Source organism: Heteronotia binoei, chromosome 7 (assembly GCF_032191835.1).
Source record: "Heteronotia binoei isolate CCM8104 ecotype False Entrance Well chromosome 7, APGP_CSIRO_Hbin_v1, whole genome shotgun sequence".
Classification (NCBI taxonomy): Eukaryota; Metazoa; Chordata; class Lepidosauria; order Squamata; family Gekkonidae; genus Heteronotia; species Heteronotia binoei.
The window spans coordinates 45,722,313-45,742,205 of NC_083229.1; the positions used below are offsets into that span (position 1 = coordinate 45,722,313).

Genomic DNA, 19,893 nt, shown 5'->3' on the forward strand with positions numbered 1-19,893 from the left:
GTTGGGGGGGGGGGGTTACCCCATTATGATAGGTTTATCTCAGTACAAGGTGTAATACTGGTAGCAGAGTGCACAAAGGCTTTTAAGTGCAGCAGAGCCATCTAGACAATGCATGTGTGAGCAAGATCAAAGTTACATGGAGCCTCTTCTATATTTGCAAACTAATAGGAGTCCTTTTATTTAAGGAACTCTATTCTAGATAGACTAGAGGAGAAATAGATTGTCTAATCTAGTCTAACTAGTTAGACTGCTTTCATGGTGTCAAGATGGAGAAACATGGGATTGTGTGAGAAGTGAGGGAGAAGCCAGAAGCCAGAAGGGAAGTTTCCCTAAGAGTAGCAATCTATACTTTAAAGGGGTAGCATCAAAGAGAGAAGGAAAGGATGCTTATTATCTCAGCCTATCTATCTGTCTGACTCTCTTGTAGTCTTCCTCTGTAGTCTGAGGCAAGAGACAGCGCAAAACATCCTTCACTTCCAACAATTCTCAAGAACGAACTAAGTCTTATATTTCAAGGAATTGGGGGAGGAGTCTGGAGTGACTGATTTCTACAGTTGTAGCACACACAATTATTGAGGGGTTTTTGCAGTCTGTCTGGCAATATATCTCATATTAGATAAGATGGGCCAGCCAGCTATTATATGTTCAATTGTTTCTGATTTATCTTTGCAATTTCTGTCTGTATCTGTGGTCTTTGTTATTTATTTCAATATTGATAGTAGTTTCACAGTCTTGAATAGGAGTGGCAAAACTTTTCCTTTCTACTTCACATTGGCACAGGTCACTTCATTGATGAATCCATATACATATTTCCTATGTAAAAGACGATGACAATTATGATTATTGTTGTTGTTGTTGTTGATAAATGTAAAAAAATCTTGTAGGTAGTGATTTTTCAAATACACATCTCAGTAAGGATCATCTACCCATGCTCAATTGCTTTTAATGGAATGAAACCTCAGATGGGCATCCAAAGAGCCATTTTATTATCCACAATGCAGTATGGATAGGCAACATTTACATTCAGATGTACATTTGAATGTATATGTGCCACATTTGCTATTTAATCTTGATTCAATACTAAAAGGGACTCCCGCTGTTGTGTCTGGCATTTGTCCCGGAAAGTATAGCACAGCGCACCTGTGGGCAGTGCCTGGAAGGGACGAACGCAGCCTGCCTATGACGATCAGCGGTGGGAAGTTTAACTGGCCAGGATTGGACCTGACCAGGAAGAAGGTTGTTCCAGGAAATGTATATAACAGGGGCTACCACAGGAATCAACTCTGCCGAGCTTGCTGGGGCTGCTGGCGGAGGAGCCTTACAGTGTGGGGCCATATCAGGGGCAAATATTCTTTATCTTGGTGGATGCTTATACAAAGTGGCTTGAGGTCATTCCAGTTGTTTCCACCTCCACTGCGGCCGCAGTCAGAGCCTTACGGAGGTATGACGGAAAGCTAGGGGTTAACCAGAAACTGAAGACGCACAGGGCCTGCGTCAGGTGACCTGAGGGTGGGGGCAAAGTGCTCGGAGCTCTCAGGGAGGGAAAGTGGTTGAGTGACAGGAATCTGCTGAGGCAGTCATTCAGTCAGTTGGTGTCTGACAGAGTTGGTGCCTGTCAGAAGTCTGTCAGTGTTGGGGCCTGACAGGGACTGAGTGGGTCAGTTCGTGCCTGACCGAGGCTGGGAGGGCAGCTGATTCTGTGATGGAGCTTGAGACAGTGGCGGGAAAGTCTTCCAGAGACTGCAAGCTCGACAAAACCAGCCAAGAGGGTTGTGTGTGAGGAACAAGTGTGAGTCAGTCAAGACCTGAACGGTCACAGACACCTATAGACAACTCTGAAGATCTAGTGAGGTGGTTGAGGGAGTGGATGTGGGTCTGAGACACCAGAAGGGCTGAGAGGAGAGACTCCAGTCGAGGGGTGAGACTTGGCACATCATTCCCAAGAGGCTAGACCTTGGCTAGAGGTGGAGAGTGAGTTATAGGGAAACTGTGACCTGAAACCTGAGAGACTCAAGAAGGAAAAAGTTAATGTAAAGCCTGAAACAACTGAGCAACGTGTTAGCCTGTGTAAATATCTCCCATATCCCCAGTTTAAGACTTTGTGTTATAATAAATCTGTGGTTTGAGTTAAAGTTCTTGAGAGCCTATATTTTTGGGAAAAACTACAAAGCTGCTGTGGTCCCCTACGAAGAGAATTCTATTTCCATCAAATAACAAAGTAAAATACCCCGAAGAGACTGAAATAAAGAGATCCAGTGAGGCCGTGAGGTTGGCGCTGCTATAGGAGGGTTTTTTGCACCCACAGAATCCCTGACACCATAGTGACGGACAACAGCACCGCATTTACCTCCCGGGAGTTCCAGGAATTCCTTTTTTTATAATTTTAAATTTTTTTATTGATTTAAACTACAAAAAAGAAGCATTGCAGAGGATACATAAAAAGAGGGGGAAAGAGGGAAAGGGGGCCTTTACAGAGTGGGAAAAACAGAAACAGAAACCAGTACAAATATATCAATTATAATTCCACCTCCCAATAAAATGCTCAAATCTTTCTACCTACAAGTATAAAAATCTCCTTAAATATTACCTTCCTTTCTTCTTTTACCAGAATAATAAAAAAGAATAATTCTTTTAATAAACTAGTGAAGCAATGTAAATCTAAACAGTTCTTCTTAAACACAAATTAAATATAACCCGTTAATAAAAAAGATTTTTTTCTTTCAAGACTGTCTCAATGTCAAATTTATCTAATTTAACTTACGCCTATAAAAAGCACAAATTAAGTTGTTGATTTAGCAAAATCCTTATTAAAAGAAGCACATGAAAATCATTTCTTTGTTCATAGCAAATTACATGAGCTACCTCAAATACAACTGAATGCTTTGTCTATCTCCATCTACACCATTTCTCCTGCTAACATATTAAAAGCAAGTCTACCAAATTCCACAGCAGTTATGCTATCAGCCTTTTCACCCTTGATCCTATTCTTACATCATTAGAAGCAGTCTCACTAAATAGGCAAACTGTCAATACATCTACTATATAGATAATTATGTTAACTACACTCATTAACATCACTTCTTCAGGGTCTTTCTTTTTCTTTTAAAGTTAAACATCTGTTCATTATTAATGGTTACATGTTTGCTTATTCACCAGGAAAAGAAAAAAAAAGAACCCAGATTCCAGAGTCCTTCTTCCCAAGGATTAAAAACTTTTAAGTTCCTTTGATTTCTGCACCCAAATTGTATTCAAGGCAGCCCATTTATCCACAGTTTATCTTTTGGTATCACCTTTCACATCTTAGTCAGAGTTCCTTGTTCAGCCATTCACCGAAGCAGAAGCAAAAAATCCAAAATCCTTTTTTCGGATGGCCTTCCAAATCCAAATTTGTTGATTAAAGTGCAGCTTTTCTCTTCTCAACATGGCCTTCCCCCTCAACCACAGGGGGAAGAATTCATCGCCATTTTTCCTTCTCCACTTGATTTTACTGCAGCTTATTTTTCCTTAGTTTGTTTCGCAGAATAACAGTTTCCCCTTCTATCTTCACTGCCAGCAATTCACTCTCTTTAGTACTGGACCCCTGTAGATTTACCATTTCATTAGCTGTTGAATCTTCTTCCCTCAAATCATTAGCTGTCAGCATAAAATAATCTCTAAGAAGCTGCGTAAATGAGATAAAATCTTCCTTCAAAGATCTGAGATTTGCACAAATATCTTTTCCATGTGCCATTTCATTAAACGGTGCCATATGAAAACTCAGGCTTTTAAATCAGATTATATATTCAAAACTCAGTCTCTTAGGTCAGATTGTACTTTCGCTTCTCTCCTGTTAGTCCCCATTCTACAACAGCTTCAACTGAAGTTTTAGAAGGCATTCTTTCAGTTACAGTCAGGTAATAGAGACATAGCTCTTTTCTGTATATCTCCTTTGTGTTCAGATCGTATTGCAAATTCTTGATAATCTCTTTGATATATATATACAATTAAAGTCTGGGTCAATTTTAATAATTATATTCAATCCAGTTTAAATAGTTAAGACTGCTCATATCGTTTCGAGGTTTTTTGAGCTAATCTTTGAGCTAGTCTTTTGTCATTATGCAGAGTGACCCATCGGAAGGTAGAGTTAGAAAAAACACCTACTTGTTAAGTAGAGTCGTCACTTTAGAAGTGGAAAAATGTTGCTTTAAAGATGTACTGGAGAAAGTGAAAGCATAAAAGCAGTCGGGAGTTCTTCTTTTTCTGCTGACATACAGCTTTTATGGCCGCGGAGCTTCAGGATGCACGATGAGTACAGAGGGCAGTTGACCCCCCCCCCCCCCATGAAGTTCCCATGCCGAAGAAAAAGCCCTTCCAATGGCCAGACTCAGAGTTGCTGCAGGGAGAAGATCTGCAGGCAACTCTGAAGCCAAGATGACGGATCCCAGAATTCCTGAATAGGTACCTCATCCACCACATACGGTCCGCTCCCTTTCACTCCGTCCACTAACAGCCAAGCAGAGCGCATGGTTCACACAACTAAGGAGGCCCTGGGTCACATAGTTCAAGGGGATTGGGACCACCAATTGTCTGCCTTCCTGTTTGGGAACAGGATCAACCCCAATCCAGCTACAGGTGTAAGCCCTGCCAAGTTACTCATGGGCAGGCGGTTAACCACCCGGCTAGATAGGTTACACCCTGACCAAGCCCCGGACCTCCACAGCTCCCCTGAAACCAGGGAGGCCACTAGGGTTTTCTTTCCGGGGAACCCAGTCTATGCCAAGAACTTTACGAGTGGGCCGGAGTGGATACCAGCTCAAGTGCTGCGGCTCACCGGGTCCTGCTCATACGAGGTCTCGTCAGAAGGGGGGCAGCTCCTCCGCAGAAACATAGGCCAATTCCACCACTGCACCCTGCTGGAGGAACCAGCAGGGCCAGGGGGAGTGGGGAACGGGGAGAGCACAGGGCCACCACAGGAAGCAACCCTGCCAAGCTCGCCAGGGTCACTGGTGGAGGAGCCTTACAGGGCAGGGGAGATACTTCTGCAGGATTGAGACAATGCTCTGCCGACCGCAGCCCAAAGCAAGGAACCAGCAGTTACAGAACCCCAGGCAGCAGCCCCAGCTTCCCAGGTCGAACCTCGGTGGTTGCTCAGAGAGCGACAGCCACCCGCTCATTTGAAAGACTATGTATCTTGAACTAGCGGGGGGGGGAGAGTGTTGTGTCTGGCATTCATCCCAGAAAGTACAGCAGAGTGCACCTGTGGGCAGTGCCTGGAAGGGATGAACACAGACCGCCTATGACAATCAGTGGCGGGAAGTTTAACTGGTCAGGATTGGACCTGACCAGGAAGAATTGTTCTGGGAAATGTATATAACAGGGGACCCAGACCCGCCATGTTGTCTTTGTGATGTACTCGCTAATAAAGCATGTTGCCATCTGAATGTATCTGACTTCAGTACATTACACCCCCCTCCAAGTTATTTAAGCTAAATAGAATGGTTCATTTTATAACATAAATGAATCTCCTTTGACTGGTAGCTTCATGAAGCCAGTTAGCAGGAGGACCCAGGTGTCATCAACCTAGAAGATGGCAGAATAGACCCTTGATCAAAATGAGCTGTGTGCTTCTGGTGTTATATTCTTAATGGAATTTACAAACATAAAACTGTATTGGATTGTAGTCAGTACTGTACATACAGGTTTTTGATTGAGAGACAGACCGATGTGGATAGAAAGCATAAAATCAAGATCCAGGGAAAATTTTAAATGTGAGAGTCATTATTTTTTTAGAGTCATTATTCTAATGGAAAATCTTCCCCTCCAGCTGGCTTCAAATGGCTGAATGAGAGTCACAGCTCTCACTTGTCGCAGTCCCATACTATGAAGGGAATGATTTTCATGGCTTGATAACTTGGTCAATTAAATTTAAAACAATTCAAAAAGGTCATGTTATTATTACAGAATAATGAACTACAAAATGTTTGTGTTGTGGGGATAACTATGAAAAGCACTTTCTTAGTGTGTTCTGAAGCCTCTCTGCTTTTTATTACAGAATAAATTCTTAGGAATTAAACAAGAATGCTACCCTTAACAAGCTTTTTATGGGTGGCATGTCTTTTTTTCATCCTGCAGATTAAAGACATACCATGCAATAATTATGGTTCGCTTTGAAGTCAGTTCTCTGCCTACTAAGTAGAACAAAAGTCATTGGAATGTCATAAAGTATAAAGGATCATTTATGTTCTTTGTGCAAAAATTAGAATCATTCTCTCTTTTAGCTGTCAGTTCTCTCTGAATCACAATAAATGAAAAGTCTAGCCACTGTTTTTGATAGAAGAAAGTTGTTCTGCATCAATGCTGCTCTGCGCATGGAGTAGAGGAATAGGTGAATCTCATGTCAGCTACCTAATAAGAAACACCATAGAATATTCAGAGCTGAGGCTGGGGCAGGAAGTAGATAAGTAGATACTACAGTGTGGAATTCTAATAGTCCCCCCACATACACACACAGTGTGCTGTAGTAATTACAGTAGTAGTCTGAGACCGGAGAGAGCTCGAATTGCCATGAACCTAACTTATCTCACAGGGGTGTTTTGTAAAATAAAATGGAGGATGCCCTGAGCAATTTGGGGGACACATAAGCTAAAAGGGGGGTGGGGTGGAATATTGCTATTCATAAAAGTCTCCTGCCTACTGGACATACATTGCTCCTGAGTTATTTTTATTTCTGAAGAGAGATGGAATTGAAATTTGGAAAACCAGTAATAAAAGTAAGTAAATCATGTGTGAATACCATGATATTCCTTTTAACTGTCTTCTGTTAGACCCCAAAAAACTTTTTCCTCCTCAGCAGGAATAGAGTTATGGAAGATGTCCGCCCAATTTACCAATGGTACAGAAGTTGGACAGCCTCTTGTAGTTTGTGAATATTAAACTGTCATAGCACATTCATGCTTGGCAAAAGCACCCAGAGTTGTCCCAGCTACCATGAGAATCAATAACCTTTAGATTTTGTACATGACAAGTATCAAACTTTCTCCAGTTCTCACATGCATTTCAATGAATAAAGAAAACCCAGCCATGCTAGCTCAGAATTAACTGAGATCCTGGCAAGCTGTTCTCTCCAGACATTTAGTAAAAGTATGAAATATTTTAACACATTCCTCCAATATTCCCATTAAGTCTTTCTAAGACAACACAACTCCTTTTAGGTTATCTGTTGTTGTTTTTTTTTAATCTTCAAGCACAACTATGACTATCTCAAACAAGCAAGCAAACAAAAGATCCCTCTGCTGAGCATCTTATTCCTTTAATGTTTTAACCCAGGTTAGAATTTAGTTCATATTTGAAACTACAACATTCTTCAGAGCAAGTCCTTGAAGTCATTTCAGTGAAAAAGCTTTGCATCTTCACTCCACAGAAACATAATGACGTTTAGTTCCACCACAGTCTCAGTGGAAAAGCTGTTAATTGGTGGGAGCAGGGAAAAAATCATGTTCCAGGCATCACTCTTGGAGGGCTTGAAATTATCTGACAGATGGATAAGGCACGGGAATTCACGATATATGATGTGCTGAAAGCTCATGAGGTTATTTTCCCCACAGCCAGTTATAAGTTCATTTCCCCTCAGAAGAAAATATCTGAAACAGGCTTCAGATTCAGTGGGAGCTCACAGAAGCACAGCCCCTGAAGCTTTCTGAGAGTTCTACCTCCTCCTGCTGAGAGTTCCACCTCCTTGTCCATTGAATAGTATGTGCAGCTGCATAACAATCCCTGGATGAGCTCCACCACCTGTTTTTTCTACAAAATGACCCCTGATCTGAAATATACTGGGTTTTGAATGGTTTTAATTCATTGGAAGCAAAAGCTCCTCTTTTTCCAATATAAAGACATTTCTGCATTATTGCATTGTAAAAAAAAATCCTAAAAGTTTTTATCATAAGAGACTTTTAATTCCCTATCTCTAAAATGGTCAAACAAAGGGACAGGGGACAATCCCACTATTACATATTTAATAAATAAAAAGTTTTGTGTACATAATGCCAGACTCTGCTGGCCAAGTGATGTGAGTCAGGTTCACATTCATCCCTTAGAAGGAGTGAAGGTGGGGACCATGCTATGTCACTGACACAGCCTCAATCATGCCAGCCAGTGAGGGGGCATGGACAAGCTATATAAGGCAAGTTACACCCCACCCCTTAACCTCTTTGACAGGCAACAACAGTCCAGAACTCTTATCACTTGCTTACTCTTATTTAAGCTAGCAATGATCTGATGTGGCCATTTTCATTCTTGTTTGCATTCATATTTTTCTAGTGCCATAGGTTCTGGGTTGGTTCATTTTCATTGTTTTCACAGATTATTTTATCTCTTTTGGCCATTTCTATGTCATTTATACTCAGTTTCTACTTACATATTAACATCCTATTTATACACAACCAATGCCTAAATAACCTTGGAAATTCATTTAATTTTAATGGAGAAAAAATTAACATGAGGAAAAACAAGCTATGAAAATGGCTTGTGAACTCATTTCTCACAAAGGAGAAAGAAAAATGGGAACAATTAAACCAAAATTCAGACTTATGCCTGATTTCAGCCCTCTTCCTTAATCTCTCTCTGCATATTTGCTTTCAAGTCACAGTTGACTTTTGCTGAACCTGTGGAGTTTTCAAGGCAAGAGATGTTCAGAGGTGATTTGTCATTGCCTGCCTCTGCATCACATCTCTTGTATTCCTTGGTGGGCTCCCATCCAAGTACTATTGAGGGCCAACCAAAATTGAATGAGATCAGATTAGCCAGGGCTATCCAGCTAAAGGCATTTTATCCCGAGGGTAATAAAATAATTAAATGCTATTAAGTCACAACTGATTTACAGCAACCCCTCACTGAGTTTTCATGGGCAGGAGGTAAGCAGAGGTGGTTCACCATTGCCTTCCTATGCATAGCAACCCTGGTCTGTCTTTGTGCTCTCTCATCCAAGTACTAACCAGAGCCAGCCCTGCTTAGCTTCCAATTTCTGACAAGCTCAGCCTAGCCCTGGCTATTCAGTCTTGAAGGTAAAGGGATACAAATGTTCACACATGTACAGGAAGGCCCCATGAAGCACACAGACTCCCACTTCAACATGCTATTGCTGGTGAGGTATAGTTGCAGTTGTTGATAGTAGAATTTAAAATACAAGATATGCACATGTTATCAGTCCCTCCTTTTTAGACAAAACAATTATAAAACTATAAAACAAAAGTATTGTAACCTGTGGATGCTCCATGTAATGGCCACTTCAGACCTTTATTATAATAACCAAGGTTATTTTTTATGTTTAAATTACAAAAATTAAACCATTGCACTCATTTCACATGCCAGCAAGATCATGTTAAAGATCCTACAAGCTAGGCTTCAGCAGTTTGTTGATCGCAAACTACCAGAAGTTCAAGCCGTGTTTTGAAGAGGTGGAGGAACTAGAGATCAAATTGCCAACATTCGATGGATTATGGAGAAAGCACAGGAGTATCAGAAAAAACATCTATTTCTGTTTTATTGACTGCGCTAAAGCCTTTGACTGTGTGGATCACAACAAACTGTGGCAAGTCCTTAAAGAGATGGGAGTTCCAGACCACCTCACATGTCTCCTCAGAAACCTGTATAAGGGTCAATAAGCAACTGTCAGAACGGGATATGGAACAACTGATTGGTTTAGAATAGGAAAAGAAGTTCAACATGGATGTATATTTTCACCCTGCTTATTAAATTTATATGCAGAGTACATCATGCGGAATGCTGGCCTGGATGAAGCACAAGCCGGAATTAAGATTGCTGGGAAAAACATCAACAACCTGAGATATGCAGATGACACCACTCTAATGGCAGAAAGTGAGGAGGACCTAAAGAACCTCTTGTTGAGGGTGAAAGAGTAGAGCACAAAAGAAGGCTTGAAACTCCACATAAAAAACCCCTAATATCATGGCATCTGGCCCCATCACACCTTGGCAAATAGAGGGGGAAAACATGGAAGCAGTGACATATTTCACTTTTCTGGGGTCCAAGATCACTGCAGATGGTGACTGTAGCCATGAAATTAAAGGACATTTGTTCCTTGGGAGGACAGCTATGGTGAACCTGGCAGTATAATAAAAAGTAGAGACATCAGCCTGCCAACAAAAGTCCATATAGTCAAAGCGATGGTATTCCCAGTAGTAATGTATGGCTGTGAGAGCTGGACCATAAGGAAGGCCAAGCGCAGAAGAATAAATGCTTTTGAGATGTGGTGCTGGAGAAGAATCTTGAGAGTCCTGTGGACTTCAAGAAGATCAAATCAGTCAGTCCTAAGGGAAATCAACCTAGACTGTTCCCTGGAAGGTCAGATGCAGAAGCTGAAGATCAAATACTTTGGCCACCAAATGAGAAGGGAGCACTCACTGGAGAAGATCCTGATGCTAGGAAAGACAGTAGGCAAAAGAAGAAGGGGATGGCAAAAGATGAGATGGCTGGACAGCATTACTGATGTAACAAACACGAATTTGAGCAGACTTCGGAGGATGGTGGAAGATAGGAGGGCCTGGCGTGACTTTGTCCATGGGGTCACAAAGGGTCGGACTCAACTGCACGACTGAACAACGATAGATAGATAGATTAGATGATAGATAGATAGATAGATAGATAGATAGATAGATAGATAGATAGATAGATAGATAGATAGATAGATAGATAATGTATATATAGAGTGATATATACATATATAGATAGATAGATACAAAAAACAGTTCTTTTTTAAAAAAATCACACATCTATCAGTATATATACAAACACACACACACTGGTAGATGTGTGATTTTTCAAAAAAAAAGAAAGAATTGTTTTTACTTCTTGTGGCTATACTACAGTAGGTAAATGGTGAACTAACTTTTTTTTTTTTTGCTCGAATGCACTGTAGTCAGCCCAAACTGGATTCACTCGGACAGCTGAAACACAGTTCTGAAGTTTGTCAGAGAATACCTACTGGCATAGCTTTTGCCTCAATTCACAACTGCAATTCAGCCTGCTCTCCAAACCTTGATCTCAGACTCCAACCTAATTACTGTTAACACCTTAATCTGGCATCTGAAGCTGACTCACAGCATGGAGGTAACATATGTGCCCAAGTGCTGACAGGTGGATGCTACATCATCCTCTGTTGGCACATAGGCAATAGACAGGCTGGCTGCGGCAGTGGTGGCAGCTGCAGTTACTGGAGGGTGGGTTAATTAACATTAGGGAATTAAAAAGTGCAACATGACTAGCAAGCATGAAAATAAGAAACAGTCATTTACAGCAGAAAACTTCAGAAGAGGGGCACCTGTGCAAGAACTCCAGATAGCTAGAGAGCACACTAGCATACATATTAATGTTAGCATGACTAGGATTAACTAGATTGAAGCAATTATGAGATACGTTGACATTAAATTTCTAGAATCATATTTTAATATCAAAATTGTTCCAGGATCATCTAATCAGCAGTGATGGACAATTGCTGATCTATACTTTCTCTCTTTTCACAATAAGATTCATTTAATCCGGCCCCTTCCCGCCCGTGCCTGCTTCAGCCGGCTTTAGGGCGGGGGCCGAGTTTGCCTCCCCGGATGGAGCGAGGCAAACGGCTCCGTCATCCGGGGAAGCGTGGGAGGCGTGGTCATAGGGCTTATTAGCTGACCGCGCCTCCGGCCACGCACTTTGCTGGCCGTTTTCGGGAGGAGAGCAGCGTGCTGCCTTACCTCCTGTTCAGGCGCGGTTGGGCTTGCAGCGTCGGCCCGGGTGTGGGCTCCTCTGGGACGGCCGGCGGGTCTTTTATCGCTTCGGAGTCTGACGGGCGGTCGCGTCGCGCGCTGCTGTCGGCTGCGCCAGGCGCGGCTGGGCCTAGCAGCGTCGCCCGCGGGGGCGTGGGGGCTGCCACAGCTGCTGTGGGCCTTCGTGTCTGCTCCTTAACGGCGCGAACGCAGCGCTGCACCTGGGAAGCTCGGAACAGCTGACGGGCGGCCTCGTCAAGCGCGGCTATCGGCCGCGCCAGGTTTCGTCCCCCCCCCCCCCTGTTTTCCTTTCGGGCTTGTATTCAGTTGTTTAGAGATCTCAATTCAGGGGCTGCAGGGGGAAGCTCGAGACCAGGTCCCTGCTGCATAGTGCTTTTAGGGGTGTGTGGGGGTGGTTTTCTTCTTCCCTCCTCCCCCCCCCTCTTATAATCTGTGGTAATTGGTACCTGGATGGTCCTGCTTTGAGGCTTCTGTATCAGAGCCTGGGATTCAGTATGCCCAAGGGGCAAGGCAAATCCAAGGGCAAACAGCCCTTAAAGGCTGGCCAGAAAAGGCCCATTCCCAGCGGGCCTCCAGGAGCCGAGCAGGAGGCTCAGACTAGGCAGGCCATTGTAGCTAGCCTGGAGGCCCTGGAAAGGCACCACGGAGTTGATGTTCAATCCTCCCTCCCTGGGCGGGGTCGCAAGGCAGCTAGGACGTCCACCAGGGCCTTCGAGCAGGAGGTCCTGGCTCGTCTCTCGTCTTTACAGGAGATGGCGGCCCTGCCTGGGCCATCTGGTGGAGCGGGACCGGAGCCTCAGGACGACAATTCGGATGCAGACGACGGTAATCCTCCGGAAGTCCCTGCCCGCCCTGGCGATGTTGGTGGTGCCATTCCAGCCGTGGCGCCTGCAGGCGTGGTGCCGGACGGTAAGCCAGGCCTCCCGTGCTTTCCTGGCTCATGGCCATGGGGGGGCGTGAACCCTTGGGGTCTAGCAAACTCGCCTGTCCCGCTGGCCAACCTTAGCCAGGGGTCCCCTACGGGCCACATGTTTGCTTGCAATGCAGCAGCTCTAGCTGGGTCATCGGGTCAGGGACAGATTTTGCCTTGGGCCCCCCCCCCAAGGGCCCGGTTCAGTGCCTACTCCTTCAGCCCCTCCGAGCTCCGGGGGGCAACAGCCCCCTGCGGGTTCTTTGCCCTGGGGGCTTCAATGGAGCGGCCTCACGTCACCGGGTTGGACGGTTCCTCAGTGGGGTGGGTGGTGCTGCCCGCCAAATTTGATGGGATCAGTGCCCTTTCACTGCCGCCCTTTTGGCGACACCGCTATGCCTTTAGGTGATCACCTCACGCCGGCCACCCGGGATAAAATTCTCCGGGGCGAATATGTGGATGTCTTTGGCCTTCTTTATCGCGAGTTAGAAAAGAAGGAAAAGGATGATCTAGATGAGAAGGACAAAGAGAAGATCAAACGCCGCAAGGTGGAGCGTAACTGGGCCAATTGGCTGCCCGGTTTCCTAATTTATCGCCCGGGGTTATCGCCCGGGCGCAGCCCTCTCGGGCCGCACCTCTTTTTCAATACCTGGATATAATCCTTAAGGCTTACACGGACTTCTCCGGTGCTGCTTGGTTGCAGTATGACGAGGAGTTCCGGATGAGGGCGGCATTGAACCCCACCATCCCATGGGACCACATTCACCAGCAGTTGTGGCTCCAGCTTATGTCACCGGCCAAGCCCAACTCTGGCGATAGGTCTGATAGTGGCCACCTCGTTAACAGGCATGCATCGGCTTCTGGTACCCGCGCGTCGGCGGGTCAGCCGGTTCAACCCCGGCTGCTGTGTTGGGATTACTCGTCCCAAGGGGGTTGTAGCAGGAAGCCGTGCAAATACAAGCACGAGTGCCCCCTGTGCGGTGGGTCCCATTCCCTGGTCTCGTGCAACAAGACAAAGCCGCGAACTGGGGCTAAGCGTTCCGGGGCCGGTAGCGGCTCCCAAGCGGTTGGAAAAGGGCCCCAGCCCCATCAAGGTGACGGTCCTTAAAAAGTTGTTAGTTGATTACCCGCGTTCTCGTGACCGAGTTTACTTGTTGGATGGTTTTCGTTACGGGTTCCGCATCCCTTTCCAGGGGCCCAGGGGCCCCAGCACGGCCAGGAACCTACAGTCTGTCAGGGGTATGGAAACGGTGGTGCGTGAGAAGATTCTGAAGGAATGCCGAGAGGGCCGTGTCTTAGGCCCTTTCGATGCCCCCCCAGTTCCCAATTTAAGGGTATCCCCGTTGGGGGTAGTGCCTAAGAAGGCTCCTGGGGAGTTTCGGTTGATACACCACCTTTCCTACCCTAGGGGTGGGTCAGTTAATGACGCCATACCTGACTCCCTCTGTACAGTGAGATATACCTCATTTGATCAGGCCGTTAGGATTGTACGGAGCTGTGGATTAGGGGCAGAAATGGCGAAATGCGACATTAAGTCAGCATTTCGCCTTTTGCCAGTCCACCCGCAGGACTTTGAGCTCCTGGGTTTCACCTTTGAAGGGAAGTTTTATATGGATCGAGCCCTTCCAATGGGATGTGCTATCTCTTGCTCAGCTTTTGAGCGTTTTAGCACTTTCCTAGAGTGGGCCTTGCGAGCGCGGTCCGGTTCCGCCTCCACGGTTCATTACCTGGATGATTTTTTGTTTGTAGGCCGCCACGGGACGGGCCAATGCGCCCACGTGCTCCAGTCCTTCTTGGGTTTAGCGGCGGAGTTGGGCCTGCCGCTTGCCCATGAGAAGACTGAAGGCCCGGTATCCAGGTTAACTTTCTTAGGCATTGAGTTGGATTCAGTTGACCAGGCTTCTAGGTTGCCTGCTGAAAAAATTTTTAGGTTGAGGCAGATGTTGTCCGCTGCTAAGGGCCAACGTAAGCTGTCCCTCCTCGAGCTCCAGACACTTGTGGGCCACCTCAACTTCGCCTGCAAGGTGGTCGCCCCTGGGAGAGCCTTTTTACGGCGTCTCTGTGACGCCATGTCTGGCTTGCGCCGCCCCCACCATCGAGTACGGGTCACTCATGGTATGCGGCTAGATTTGGAGGTCTGGGAGCGTTTTTTATCCAATGTCAACGGTGTGTCCTTCTGGCGGGAGGACCTGAAACTGGAAGCCGAACTCCAAGTCACATCTGATGCCGCCGGGTCGGTTGGCTTCGGCGTTTACTTTCGGGGCCATTGGTGCGCTGAGGTGTGGCCCGAGGAGTGGCTGGCTGGCGGCCTTTGCCGGAATTTAACTTTCTTGGAATTTTTTCCTATAGTAGTCGCAATCAAGTTATGGGGCCCTGCTTTGTCCAACCGGGTTGTCCACTTTTGGTGTGACAATTTGGCCGTGGTCCACGTGATCAACACGTTGTCGTCCAAGTCGGCCCCGGTTATGCGCCTAGTCAGGGCCTTTGTGTTAAGCTGTTTACGGTTAAATGTGTTGTTTTGTGCCAAGCATGTGCCCGGAGTTTGCAATGGAGTCGCGGATGCTCTGTCTCGTCGGCAGATGGAGCGCTTCCGCCTTCTTGCACCAGAGGCCGATCTCCTGCCGGCTCGGATGCCCCCAGAGATGTGGCGGCTTGGAGACTCGAGGCCAACCGGGCTATGATGCTGGCACTGGCGCCTTCTACCCGGAAGGCCTACGATCTGTCTGTACACCAGTTTCGTTCATTTAGGGAGCAGGTTGGGTTAGCCAACCGGTGGCCTGTCCCGGTGGCCCACCTCATGCAGTTTTGTGTGCACCTGAGAGGTAAGGGCCTTGTTGTAAAAACGATCAGGGCTAAGTTGGCTGCCCTCGCTTTCCAGGCGAAAAGCAGGGGTTTACCTGACCGCACTGATGATTTCAGATTGCGAAAAATGCTGGAGGGCTGGGCGCGGGAGCAAGGTCCGCGACCCGACAACAGGGAACCCTTTTCCCCTGGGGTTTTGAAGGGACTCAGGTCCGTTTGGCCTGCAGTTTGTTTTTCCGGTTTTGAGGCGGTCCTGTTTCATGCAGCGTCCATGATTGCATTTTTTGGAGCGCTCAGAGTGAGCGAGCTGGTGGTCAGCTCCCGGCAGGACCGCTCTCAACGGGCCCTACAGTTGGGCGATCTAAAATTACAGGGAGACTGTGTGGTCATTTCTTTGCGCAGGTCTAAGACGGACCAAAAACAACGTGGCACGTGTATCACCCTGGGCGGGTGTGATGATCCGGAGATCTGTCCAGTGGTTGCTTTCAGGGATTATAGTGCTGTTCGGGGCAATGATGCTGGGCCCCTGTTCCAGCACGAGGATGGGGCCCCTTTGACCAAATTTCAGTTTTGGTCTATAACCAGCCAGGCCTTGGATAAGCTCGGCCTTGGTGGGGTCCATTTCGGGACTCATTCCTTCCGCATCGGGGCGGCATCAACGGCCGCAGCCATGGGCTATCCCGGGCCGGTTATTCAGAAAGTGGGACGGTGGAAGTCCATGGCTTACAAGGGTTATGTTCGCCCCATTACCCATTGAGGGGTTGGTTGTTTTTCTCACATTGTTATTTCTCTTCTTTCAGGTGCTGTGGCGAGGGGCGAGAGGATAAGGATCTTGATCGCCGGCCACAGCATGATATTTTGGGCTGCCCATTTTGCTCGGCGGTCGCCCTTGGGTTCTCAGCTGGGCCTCAGCGAGCGGGCAGTCTTGGAATGGCAGGGGCGCCGGGGCCTACGTTGGGACGGCCTCCTGCCGCTTTTGTTCCGGGGGAGGGTTGGCCCCTCGCCCCAGATACTGGTGATTCACCTTGGGGGCAACGATTTGGGCCTGGTGCAGGGGAGGGCCCTGTCTCGCCAGGCGATCGAGGACCTCCAGGTGGTGCGGAGCAGGTGGCCCGAGGTGTTGATATTGTGGTCCGCCATCCTCCCACGGCGGGTGTGGAGGTCGGCTTTGAACCCGGCCGGCGTCGAGAGGGCTCGGCGCAAGGCTAACAGGGCGATGCGGAGGGCGCTCGCCGGGGGCCTTGGTATTTACCTTCCACACCCTGGCATTAGGTCATATTTGGCGGACTTGTATCGACCAGACGGTGTCCACCTGTCCGCGGCTGGTAACAGGGCCTTTTTACGGGACCTTCAGCTGGGGCTTCGGCTGGCTTTAGGCCTGCCGGTGGGCCCAAGTGCCTAAGCTGAGGCTTGGCATTGTGGTGGCGGGATTTGAAGGTAGGTTTGTTTTGGTGACCACCCATGGTTTTCCCCGTAAGGGAAGTGGCGTGTGAGGGACGGCAGCTGGGTTAAAACGGCCCTCTGCTGTCCTTCTCGCCACAGGGTTACCTCCTTTAGCGAGCCGTTCCGGGAAGGGTGGCTGCGTTATTTGGTGGTTACACCCGACCAGGCCGGCCTGGCAGCAGCTTGTTCTCCCGGCTGCTGCTGGGGGCTGGGTGGCTCGCCCCACCGGGTCCGGGAAGGGTTTTGGAGTACCCTTCGCCGGTCCGGTTAGTTAGGTTGCCCCATGCTGTTGGTTAATAAAGTTGCCCTGTTTTACACCCATACACCGTGTTGTCTCGTTCTTCCGACTGGGGGGGCAATCCGGCCCCTTCCCGCCCGTGCCTGCTTCAGCCGGCTTTAGGGCGGGGGCCGAGTTTGCCTCCCCGGATGGAGCGAGGCAAACGGCTCCGTCATCCGGGGAAGCGTGGGAGGCGTGGTCATAGGGCTTATTAGCTGACCGCGCCTCCGGCCACGCACTTTGCTGGCCGTTTTCGGCCCACCCTCCCACCCTGCAATAGTACAGGCTCCTCCGGTCGCCGTTGTTTTCGGGGCCAGGTAGGAATTTTTTCATCCCACCTGATTGGCCTGAGTTGGGATGTTTTTCGCCTACCTTTTACTGTTGTTTTGAGGTTGGGCTTATAGTTAGGTAACTTTATTCGGGCGGGATTTGAAGGTAGGTTTGTTTTGGTGACCACCCATGGTTTTCCCCGTAAGGGAAGTGGCGTGTGAGGGACGGCAGCTGGGTTAAAACGGCCCTCTGCTGTCCTTCTCGCCACAGGGTTACCTCCTTTAGCGAGCCGTTCCGGGAAGGGCGGCTGCGTTATTTGGTGGTTACACCCGACCAGGCCGGCCTGGCAGCAGCTTGTTCTCCCGGCTGCTGCTGGGGGCTGGGTGGCTCGCCCCACCGGGTCCGGGAAGGGTTTTGGAGTACCCTTCGCCGGTCCGGTTAGTTAGGTTGCCCCATGCTGTTGGTTAATAAAGTTGCCCTGTTTTACACCCATACACCGTGTTGTCTCGTTCTTCCGACTGGGGGGGCAATTTCTACCCCCATGTTTTTAGTTGGAAGAACCTTCAAAGTGTCAGAAAATAACAAAATAGAATCAAGTTATTGAAAGCCCTCTGTCAAGATATGCAAAATACTACGGAAATAATTCTGATAAAATAGGCAAATATCCCCACTGTTTATTTACAATCAGTAACTAAAGCAGACAGATATCCATCAACAGTTACTCTTCCCCTCAGAGTCTTTGCAACACAGAAAGTTTTTTTTTTTCCAGTATCCTAAAATCCAAAAAAGAATGACATAGTTTTCCTTCCCACCAGCATTGCTATCACATGGTTGAGCATATTACCACACAATAATAGCTTGCATAAATCATTCTTAAATCATGTGACTAGCCAAAGTATTTCCAAACTTGGCATCATCACATTCACTTAGACAAGCAAAACTGAGGGGGGGTCCCCTGAGGGCTCTCTCTCACTCTCTCCCCTCCCTGCACACTCACATAGACTATCATACACGCATACAAACAAACAATGCTCAAACTTTTCAGGACAGGCATCTTGGATTTCTACACCTGTGTGACAAAAACAAAACCTTCACATTGGTTGTTCGTGTCATATCTGAGATATTGACCTCCCAACAAAACAGGCCTCAAAACCTTGTGTTTTCACTAAATTAGTCGGAAGGCAGATCATAAATAGGAGCATTATTGATCATTCTGTGACCCTTGCAAATAAAACACTGACTCTTCTCACTTACCTTTTTGTCTCTCCAATATTCTTGAACTACTGGTTCATTTACAACTTAAAACAAGATATATTTTGAACGTATGTGCGACTTTTACGTCTTTGCAATCATCATTGTGTATTCATCATTCATTGTTAGGTTTGCAAACTCTGGCATATTAGGCCATACACCGGTGATATAGCCAAACCTTCTGGAGCTTACAGTAGGCCCTGCACTAAGAGCCCTGTAAACTCTTGGAGGATTGGCTACATCAGGGTGGGTGGCCTAATATGCAAAGGAGTTCCTGCTACAAAAAAAGCCCTGGCGTCACATGGGAAATTCCTCAGATTTGGTGATAGAGCCGGGTGGGGGGAGGGTTGGGAAGGCAAAGGTCCTCAGTGGAGTATGCTGCCACGGAGCCAACGCGCCAAAGCAGTGATTTTCTCCAGAGGAACTTGATCACTTCACACACACACACATTTGTTCCCCTACTAATTGCTACTACTTCTTCACGATTTATTGTAAGAAAAAAATAATTTTCTCTATGCCTTTATCAAACATGCAAGGAGGAAAGAATGAACTTAGTACTTACATTTTCTTTAGTATCTTACTCAGGATTATCATCTTCTCTATGTATTCTGGAGAGCCAAAATGCACTGCCTGGGGAATTTTAATTTTATTCAAGTACAACGTTATGTTGTGGGAATCTTCACCAAATTCATTGACATGGTCAAATTCGCAGTTATGAACTCTAGGGACAAGCAAAAAAGAGAAAGAATTAGCTAAATCCCCCCAGGATTTATTTAAAATGGGAGTTAGTACTTCCAAGTAATACTGGAGAATGGTCAGGGAATGATCAGAGTTCAAAGTCAGTTTGTGATAAATTCATTTCTGGAAATTTCTTAGGCATTAGGTACCCTGGGACATTTGCAAGCTCCAAACCCTGTCTCCTTAGTCTCCATCTTGCTTTGTGTGACAGATACTGCGGCAGCACAGTGGCTACTGCTGTAATGGCAGAAGGGAAATACATTTTTCTCTTCCTCCCCCCTCTCCTCTCCCCCAGCCAATGAATACATATTTGGCAATTTCTTAGACACTGGGAATCCTGATAAAAACTAGAGAAATCAATATATTCAATTAGACATCGGGTGCTCTGGAAGAAGTGTAGATGACTGGGGAAGGCAATGGCAAACCACCCCATAAAAAGT

General features: G+C 46.8%; 1 protein-coding gene across 1 annotated transcript in view; it reads right to left on the minus strand.

Moving 5' to 3' along the window:
• The window catches only part of LOC132575515 (cyclic nucleotide-binding domain-containing protein 1-like), a 180,775-nt gene that overhangs the window by 148,721 nt on the left and 12,161 nt on the right, over positions 1 to 19,893 (minus strand). The window contains exon 3 of the mRNA XM_060244330.1: positions 19,278 to 19,436. Coding sequence (XP_060100313.1) covers positions 19,278 to 19,436 — 159 coding nt within the window. The remainder of the gene's footprint in view (positions 1 to 19,277; positions 19,437 to 19,893) is intronic.